The sequence below is a fragment of the Phragmites australis genome, chromosome 1 (genome assembly GCF_958298935.1).
Source record: "Phragmites australis chromosome 1, lpPhrAust1.1, whole genome shotgun sequence".
In the NCBI taxonomy this organism is placed as follows: Eukaryota; Viridiplantae; Streptophyta; class Magnoliopsida; order Poales; family Poaceae; genus Phragmites; species Phragmites australis.
This window is the reverse complement of record NC_084921.1, coordinates 18,268,377-18,278,071: the sequence shown is the minus strand read 5'-3', so window position 1 is coordinate 18,278,071 and position 9,695 is coordinate 18,268,377. Positions and strand designations below refer to the sequence as shown.

At 42.8% G+C, this 9,695-nt stretch overlaps 1 protein-coding gene across 1 annotated transcript; it reads left to right on the top strand.

Moving 5' to 3' along the window:
* The first annotated feature begins 7,163 nt into the window (after window positions 1-7,163).
* Window positions 7,164-7,853, top strand: LOC133883233 (cyanohydrin beta-glucosyltransferase-like). The gene has a single exon (XM_062322486.1). The coding sequence runs from the start codon at window positions 7,164-7,166 to the stop codon at window positions 7,851-7,853; it is 690 nt and encodes a 229-aa protein (XP_062178470.1).
* Window positions 7,854-9,695: the final 1,842 nt, after the last annotated feature.

Here is a 9,695-nt window from a genome sequence, read left to right as displayed (position 1 = left end):
GCCCACAACACTTGGGACCCAGTGCCTCCTCCCTCATGCACCAACATCATCTCCAGCAAGTGGATCTTATGCCACAAGTACAACTCTGTCGGCACACTTGCCCACTACAAGGCACATTGGGTTCTTCACGACTTCTCCTACCAGCCTGGCATCAACTATGATGAAATCTTCAGCCCCGTCGCCAAGCCTACCACCATTCTCGTGTTGCTCTCCCTTGTTGTCTACAACAACTAGCATGTTCACCAACTCAATGTCAAGAATGCTTTCTTGAATGGGAAGCTAGATGATGCAGTCTACTGCCAATAGCCATCCGGCTTCAAGTAACCCCTCTCCCCCCCCCCCCCATGTCTGGTACAATTGGTTTTAGACTTTTGTCATCTCTATTGGCTTCTGTGGTTGGAAGTCGGATCCATCCCTTTTCATCTACAACAATGGTGCAAATATCGCCTACCTATTATTGTATGTCAATGATATACTACTTATAAAGTTCAGCGCGGATCTACTTCAACAGATCATCACTGCCCTCTTCCATAAGTTCACGACAACCGACTTGGGCTCCCTCCACCACTTCCTCAGTGTTTTGGCATGCCATACCTCCAACAGTATTTTTCTCTCCCAAGAGAAATATGCCACCAAAGTTCTATAGTGGGCTAACATGTGTACATGCAACCTGTGTGCCACGCCAATTGAAGATCGCTTCAAGCTATTTGCTATTGTCGGTCTTCAACATGATGTTGTATAGAAGTCTCTCCAGTGCCCTCTAGTACCTCACATTCACCCGCCCTGGCATCACGTTTGTTGTTCAATAGGTGTGCCTCCATATGCATGATCCACACGAGTAACACTTCCAGCTGATCAGGCACATTCTGAGGTACGTTAAAGGCACCATGGGTTATGGTCTACAGATCTCTCATGGTTCCTCCAATGACCTTGTCATATACTTCGACATCGACACTCTCAAGTCTACTTTCAGCTAATGTGTCTTCCTCGGCTACAACTTTATCTCTTGGTCCTCCAAGTGGTAGCACACCATCTCCCACTCTAGTGTTGAAGCTGAGTATCGCGGAGTCACCAACATTGCTATCGAGCCTTGCAGGTTGCGCTAGCTTCTCGCCGAGCTCCGTTGTCTGCTGACCAAGGCAACCATCGTCTACTGCAACAACATCAGTGTGGTGTACCTCTCCACCAACCAGGTCCAACATCGAAGGACCAAATATGTGGAGATCAACCTACACTTAGTTTGTGAACTTGTTGCTCTAGATGACGTTCATGTTCTACACATCCCTTTGACCTCTCTAGTACACGGACATCTTCACCAAATGTTTGCCGACTGTGGTTTTAGGATTTTTGGTCCAGTCTCAACATCTGACACTCCCAATTGACATTGCGGGAGGGTGTAGGAATATCCCTATTGTCTGGCGTTGTTGCCTGTCTGGCAATAGTAATGACACTGCCTCCACGTTGCCACTACCATGCGTTAGCCGGACCGGCCACCCAACGCACTATAGTGGGGACGGTGTTGTTGCCAGTTGTGGTTGTTGGAGTTTTGTTTGTAAAACTTGTAGACAAAGTGACTTGAAGTACATATAGATCTCTTAGAGTTAGTCTTAGAGATAGACTTGGAGTTAGAGATAAACTCCGTTTATGCATTATACTATATATATAGCTCTAGTACTACCATGAATAATCCTAGTCCGAGATTATTCCCCTATTTCCAATCTTTCACTTCAAACAACTGGAGCTAAATGTAGATTAAGTTGCTTTAAAGGTTCATGAGGACATAACTTAGAAGAAATACTATATAATTCTCTAATTTTCATATGGTTGCTCTATTGCTCACTACTACATAAACCATTTTCACATTCAACTTGTAACTATTTTTCTAGTCAGGGTTCAAACTGACAACAAAAAGGGGATTATAAAAATGGGCAACTATTCTAATTGTGTATAAGAACTAACTGCAATAATCTTTACTACAATCAGTTGCTACCACAAACCGACAACAAGAAGCTTGTTGCCTGGCCCTTTATCAAGCGTGAACAGCTTATTTTTGCCTACTGTGGTTTTACTTTCCTTTATTGTGGAGCTATTGGTTTCATAATCGGTAAGGGGCTCCATATTGTGTATATGTCTCAATCTTAACGAAATAAGCATAGCTCTAAATTTTTAAATAATATTATTTTATTGGAAAATTGCAAAAAAGAATACCCAAATTCACATAATTGCAAGAACATGCACATGTCGGCAAGCGGAATGTAGACTAGGGACCTATCGGCACTCTGTGTGGTGGTTTCCTATGTCGCAGTGGGCCCAGGGGCCTGTCGGCACCCCACGTGACAATAGGTGGTGGGCCCTTTGAATGTGGGGTGCCACGTTGCCTTTCGGAGGACCCTGGGGACCTGCCAGCACGCGTAGTACCGACATGTCTCACATCACGGCCTGTCGGCACACGGAGTACTAACAAGTGTCACGTTAGGCCTGTCAGCAATCCATGGGCTGACATGTCCCTATTTAATCCCGATCGTTGCCGATTTGTCTTCCACATGCCACGCACACACAGTCATCTTCCACAGGGTGGTGGCGAGTGGAGGCGAACACGAGCGCGGGGTGGCGGCGCGTGCAACACCAGGGCAGGGTGATGCGGAGTGGCGAGAACCCGCGCGGTGAGCTTTCGCGGCGGGTTGACGAAGGTATATATATATTGCTTTTCTTTAGAAGAAAAGGTAATAATTAGTGAAAATTAGGAAATGTTATAGATAAGTTAGGAAACATTAGAAAATAAGTGAGAAAACAATACATAATCGAAAAAGGAGTGCCTAATATGGACGTTGCTGAGGAAGCACGAGCACGCAAGGAGTGCCTGATATGTAGAGGTCCACATTCGATGGAGCAGTGCGATCAGTATCTGGTGGACACTTAGCAGAAGCTAAAGCATTATTTCATAGCTCATAAGATCACAGTGTCGACCACCTACCCCCTTCAAAACATCATCGAAAACCATGAGGCCACATATCGAATCGGCAAGTGGGCCGTAGAACTGGCACCATTCACCCTCGCTTTCATCGCCCGTATCGCCACTAAATAACAATGGGGTGGTCAAATTCCTGGCTGATTGGACTTCTGCATAAGGGGCTCCCACTAAGCCTCTGATTGATCCAATCTGGATGATATACATAGATGGAGCATAAGGCATCTCGGGGAACAATATTGCAGCCATCATCATTTCACCAAGTGAACTGAAGATCCACTACTCCGTGTGCCTAACCTTCCTAACTACCAATAATGTCACCAAATACGAAGTCGTCCTCCTCGGACTTCAAAAGGCAAAAGCTCTAGGGGCTCGTTGGGCCCTGGTGAAGAGTGACGCAAAGCTAATCACAAATCAATAGACCACTCCTATCAATTCCATGACCTGGAGCTATCGAAGTACTTAAACACCATCCACAACATGGAGAAATGCTTCGTTGGCTTCTCGGTGAACCACATTCCGTGTGGCATCAACAAAGAGGCCCATGAAATTGTGAAGGCGGTGGCTTAGGGCATCTCGATGCCTCAAGATGTGTTCCACAAAGTCCTCACTACCCTTGCGGTTGAAGCCTTTAAAAAGTATGATGATGTGTTTATTAGCATGAATGGAGACAGGCGCACACCTATATTGGAGTTCTTGCATTGACAGTTCGAGCCTGAAGACCAAGTAGAAGAAAAAATGTCTTTAGCAAAGAATCAGGGCCCACGTCATAATCGATGACAAGCTATACAAGAGCGGAGTGTGTTCCCCAATCCTTTGGTGCTTGTCTCATGAAAAAGAGAAAGAACACCTCCATAAAAGACACTAAGGACTCTACGGAGCCATAATTGGCCCTAGAGTGCTTGTAGATAAAGACTTTGGTCAGGGATTCTACTAGCCAATGACTTCGATCAATGTTGAGGCACTGGTACGTGCATGTCCTAGTTGTCGTGGATGGGCCAACAATCACATCGCCCTTTGAGCCCTCTCCAACCCTTCCCACTTATATGGCCTCTAGCAAGGTGGGGGATTGATGCAAAACCATTATCAAAGATGACAATAAAGAATGTGTAGAAGTTTTTTTGGAAGACTGTCGTGTGTCATTTTGGAGTCCTATGCAAAGAAAACATCAACATTAGTTTGCAGTTCGACTCCATGACCTTTTAGGAATATTGTATACGCATTAGGGTAAATACATATTTTGCCTCCGTCAATCACCCTCAATCTAACAGGGCTATCAAGAGAGCGAATAGCTACATCTTCTCCACGGTAGCAAAATGGCTCTGCAGCTTGCCAAAAGGCAAATGAGTTGAAGAGCTACCATGCTTTACTCTCTTTAGGCTACTTTATGACGAAGAAGCAGTAATTTTGAAGGAAGCCCTCACTGGGTCTCTCCAGGTTAACTCCTCAAAGCTGGGGGAGGAAGAAATCACTAAAGGCACACTCAAAGAAAAAAGACTTCAAGCCGTGGAAAATCTTCTCAAATATTAGGAAGATACCAAGTCATGGCGTGATAAGAAGCTACATGTCAAGGGCTTCACTCCGAGTGACCACATGATGGTTGCTTGTGGATGCATCGAGCGGCGCCACGCCTCCGCCATCTATAACCCCTTCTCCCTCTATCACCGATTCATCGGGCGAACGAGTGCCACCAGCTCCAAGGGGCAAGGGATGAAGCACGAGCGAGAAGCACAGAATTGCAAAAGCAAGGGGTTAGGGGCATGGGGAGGACTGGGCTTGGGCTTGTGGGTTCGTGAACTAGGTATGGTATCCTTGGTAGCTGCCCCTGCTTGCCTCTACTGTGGATCTTGTTAGAAAATTGCATCATGTTTTGAGTCCATATTTATTAGGAGGAATACTACATAGTATAAACTTGATGCAAACACTAGAACTTGCAGGTCTATCATATACTTCAGATAAAAAAGATATTTCTCATGATTAAAAGTTGCATGCACAACTTACTTGTTTGGTTGATGAACAGGATCTTCCATGATGGCGATCTGGTCAATGTTGTCAAAGCAGCTCCTCGGATGTGGTCGACGTTGAGGAAGTAGTCATCGTCGAGGAAGTTGAGGAAGTGGTCGAAGACAAGAATGCAATAGACGTTGTAGTCACTGAGCTGTTGTTGTGAGCGCTGCCCAAAAATCTGATTGTCGCCTAGTGCACGTCTAGAGAAGAGGACGACAAGGTCGCGACAGTGAACCAAACAGTGCAGCCGGTGAGAAAGAGACAGGGATTGGGGAAAATGAGGAGATAGAAAAAAAAATAGGAAGGCCAACCAAGATGTCTCATGTTCTTAAATAGCTATAAAAATGATAGTTTCTATTTGTTGCAAATGACAATTAACACCCAACAAATTAGGCATTTCAATCACATTAAATCTCTAGCAAAAACTGTCTTATTTATCCATGATTTTAAACATATGTTTTAATCACATTAAAACAAAATCATCAAAATAAAATAAAAAAGAATTTTACACGATTGGTTGTCATATTTAATACGTACCGCGATTGTCGCAAGTCACAAATCACGCGATTTTTCATTCGAAAAATGCACAAAATGTGCACCCGCATACATGTGTGTATAGCCTAAGTCCTTTTTTTTTCTCTCCCATATGTTTCCATTCAAATTCCAACAGATCTGCCCTGGATCTAGGGCTTCAAATGGCATCCCACCCTTACTAAACCTAAAGATACCGGTAACACCGAACCCAACGGCTTCCTTTCGCGGGAGAGATTCCCGTCGTGAAGGGATTCCCGTTCCCTTCAGCGCTACAACGGTTTCTCTTCACGGTTCCCTTCACGACGGGATTCTCAGGGTCATTCCCTTCAAGACGGGATTATCTCTCCGTTTCCTTTACGATTCTCTCGAAGAAAAACTGTCGAAAATGAGAGAAAATAAAAGGAATAGGAACAGAGAAAGAAATCAGAAAAAAAAACGAAATGAAAAAAATATAGTTAGAGATAGTCTAAAGACCTTTGAAGGGAGTACAATAAAGAAAACTACCACCAAACACCATCTATCAACCAATTGGTGGTTGGTGGCACACTGTGCATGATCACTGTCCGCAGATCCTATCAATTGATGTGGCAGGGGCGCACTTGCCGAGGCACATGCAAATCGATCAATGCACTCTCACACCCACCCAGTCTCTGACCCTCTGGGTTGTACCGCATGATATGGAGGCCATGTGCAACACCGAAACAAGATCATGTCCTTGATATCAAAAGGCAAAGCATTTTTTATTGAACAAAATTGAAGTATGATTGATTGTTACAAACTCCACGGTCCCGGGTTTAATCTCTGATCAACCAAGATTTACCACTAAGCGTCTGCTCAGTTGGCAATGCATGTCGTCAAGTACGCCGTCTAGTGCTTGTCTTTTTCTTAACTGAACAAACCTCTTGACATAATTATTTTAAAAAGTTGTAAATCATTGTTTTTTTTTTTGTTAGAACTGCTAGATTTAAAGTAATCGAGAAATTAAAAAAAAATATATAATCCTCAGTTTTATTGACACTAACTAGAGGTAAATTATAACAACCAGATCATTTCTTGGTAATATGTGATGAAAAATAATTGTAGCTGAATTTTGCTTTGTGTGGAGAATAGTGTATATATAGGTTGCGGGATAGCTTTTTACGGTTGTGGGCTGGTTGTGTGTTCCTATACCATGTTCTAAAAATTAAATGATAAATTTTTTTTGCATCTAATATCTAGCGGTTGGTAAAAAAAAATCACTCGAGGACTGCCATTCTCTTGACATTATTGAAAATGTATTATTCAATTACATTTTTCATATATTATCAAATTTATATAAGATACTATGTTCAAGTGTTTAGAATAAGGGAGAGATTGATTTCAAACAAACAGAGCGGGAACGACAGATTTAATGGCCAGGTCACCTTGATTAACCTCTAATTACATATATTAACTTGGTACTAATTTTGTTTAATGACTGAAAAATTAGGGCCCCTGAAACTTTGAGGGCCCCGTCGATCATCGACGGACCTGCCTCTATCAGCTGACCAATTACAAATTGAGCAACCAGAGCACGCACCATCGCTCGCCCGCTCTCCACTCTCCTGCAAGCACTCTCCGCTTGGCGCTCCGAGCTAGCAGTAGCAGGCAAGGCAACGCCCCCCACGCCGGCGTCATGGGCAGCGCGGCGCCGCGGGCTCACGTCGTGGTGGTGCCGTTCCCGTCGCAGGGCCATGTCGCTCCGTTGATGAAGCTGGCGCGCCTCCTTCACGCCCGCGGTGCGCACGTCACCTTCGTCCACACCCAGTTTAACTTCCGCCGCCTCCTCCGTGCCAAGGGCGAAGCCGCCGTGAGGCCCTCCGCACCCGGATTCCGCGTCGAGGTCATCGACGACGGCCTCTCCCTCTCCATGTCGCAGCACGACGTATCCACGCTCGTTGACTCCGTGCGCCGCAACTGCCTGGACCCGTTCCGCGCACTGCTGAAACAGCTGGCAGACGAGGAGGAGGAGGGCGTACCGCCGATCACCTGCGTTGTTCCCGACGTCGTCATGACCTTCGCTCCCGCCGCCGCTATGGAGACCGGCATACCGGAGGCGCAGTTCTTCACGGCTTCTGCGTGCGGCCTCATGGGCTACTTCGAGTACGACGAGCTCATCAAGCCATGCAAGGCACTGTCTGTCGTCCTGCCAGATGCTGATATCGATTGCGCCAAGACCCGCGTTGTCAGCCGGGGCGGAGGATGCGATGACTTCGGCAAGGGGCCCGATGGTGTAGACGGGCGGGAAGAAGGCGACGAGCGCGTTGACGACGTCCTTCTCGAGCTCGTAGAAGGTACTGAGGATGATGGCATTGCAGCTTGTTAGAAATTAAGTCCGACATCATGAAACATCCTCCGAAGATACGATTAAGATACGATTTTTATATGAAAAAATATGTAAAAATCATATTTTAATCGTTGATCTTCACAGTATCAAAGATACGTACGATACAAAGGATTACAATATGTGTCTCAACTTTTTTCACAGTTTATAAGATAGATTTATATGGGTGGATATATGCGACTCGAGTCTAATACGAATTGTTTCGAAACGTGGGCTAAAGGCGTCCCTGGTATAACTCCAATAAAAATTTGGATCACAATCCAATAAACTCCATCTTAAGATGAATTATATCTTGTTGTAAATAAAGAATCATCAATAATTTTTCTTCAATAATAAATATTACCAACGTCAAAAGTCTTTAGAACTTAAATTGTAACACCAACTAAACTAGCATAGCTCAAATTTAGTAGTAGTTACTGGTTTTATCATCATATTAGCAGGATTATCATGAGTGTTTATCTTGCATATTTTAATATCACGATGAGCAATGACATCTCGAATATAATACCTCACATCAATTTGTTTTATTCTTTCATGAAACATTTGATACTTTGTAAGAAAATAGCACTCTGACTATCATAGAAAATATTAACACAAGAATTATCTCTACATAGCTCAGTGTACAAACCTCTTGGCCAAACAACTTCTTTGCATGTTTCAAAAATAGCCATATATTTATCTTTAATAGTTGATAAAACAACAGTATATTGTAAACATACTTTTCAACTAACAGCACAACCATCAATGATGAAAATATAACCTATGAACTATCTCCTCTTATCCAAATCACCAGCATAATATGAGCCAACATAACCAACAAGTCCATCTCTAAATTTTCTAAACTGTAAACAAGCATTAGAAGTACTACGCAGATATCTGAAAATCCATTGAACAACTTTTCAATGCTCTTTGTCAGGATTAGCTACGAATTTACTAACAACACTCAGTGCATGAGATAAATCAGGATGAGAGCGGATCATGGCATACATAAGTGAACCAACTTCACTTGAATATGGAACTCTAGACATGTATTCAATATCATTATCTGACTCAGGACATAAAGCTAGAGATAATTTAAAATACGTAGCTAATGGAGTACTCACTGGTTTTGCATCATGCATATTAAAACGACGAAGGACCTTCTCAATATAACATTTTTGTGTGACTAAGATATAACATGTCAGGTTTCCTGTCTCTAATGATCTTCATGTCAATAATTTTCTTTGCTGCATCTAAATCCTTCATCTCAAATTTACTACTTAACTGTCATTTTAATTTGTCTATTTCTGATTTATCCTTGACAGTAATCAACATATCATCGATATAAAGAAGCAAATAAATGGCTGAACCATTAACAGTTTTCAAATAGACACTTCTATTATAATCAGAACACTTAAAACCATTAGAGAGCATAAAGGAGTCAAACCTCTTGCACCACTGTCTAGGAGATTACTTCAAACTATAAAAAGATTTATTTAATTTACAGACAAGATCTTCTTTTCTAGGAATAACAAAACCTTCAGGTTGATCCATATAAATATCTTCATCTAACTCCCCATGTAAAAATACAGTTCTAACACCTAATTGCTCAAGTTCATAGTCACGTATAGCAACAATACTGATTAAAGTGCAAATAGAACTATATTTCATAACAAGAGAGAAAACATCATTATAATCAATACCTAGAATCTAGCTATAGCCTTTAGCAACCAATCTTACTTTGTACCTTGCTGCTTCATTAGGAAAAATATTCTCTTTTCTTTTAAAAATCCACTTACAACGAACATGCTTCTTCTCTTTTGGCAATTTGACTAAATCCCAAAT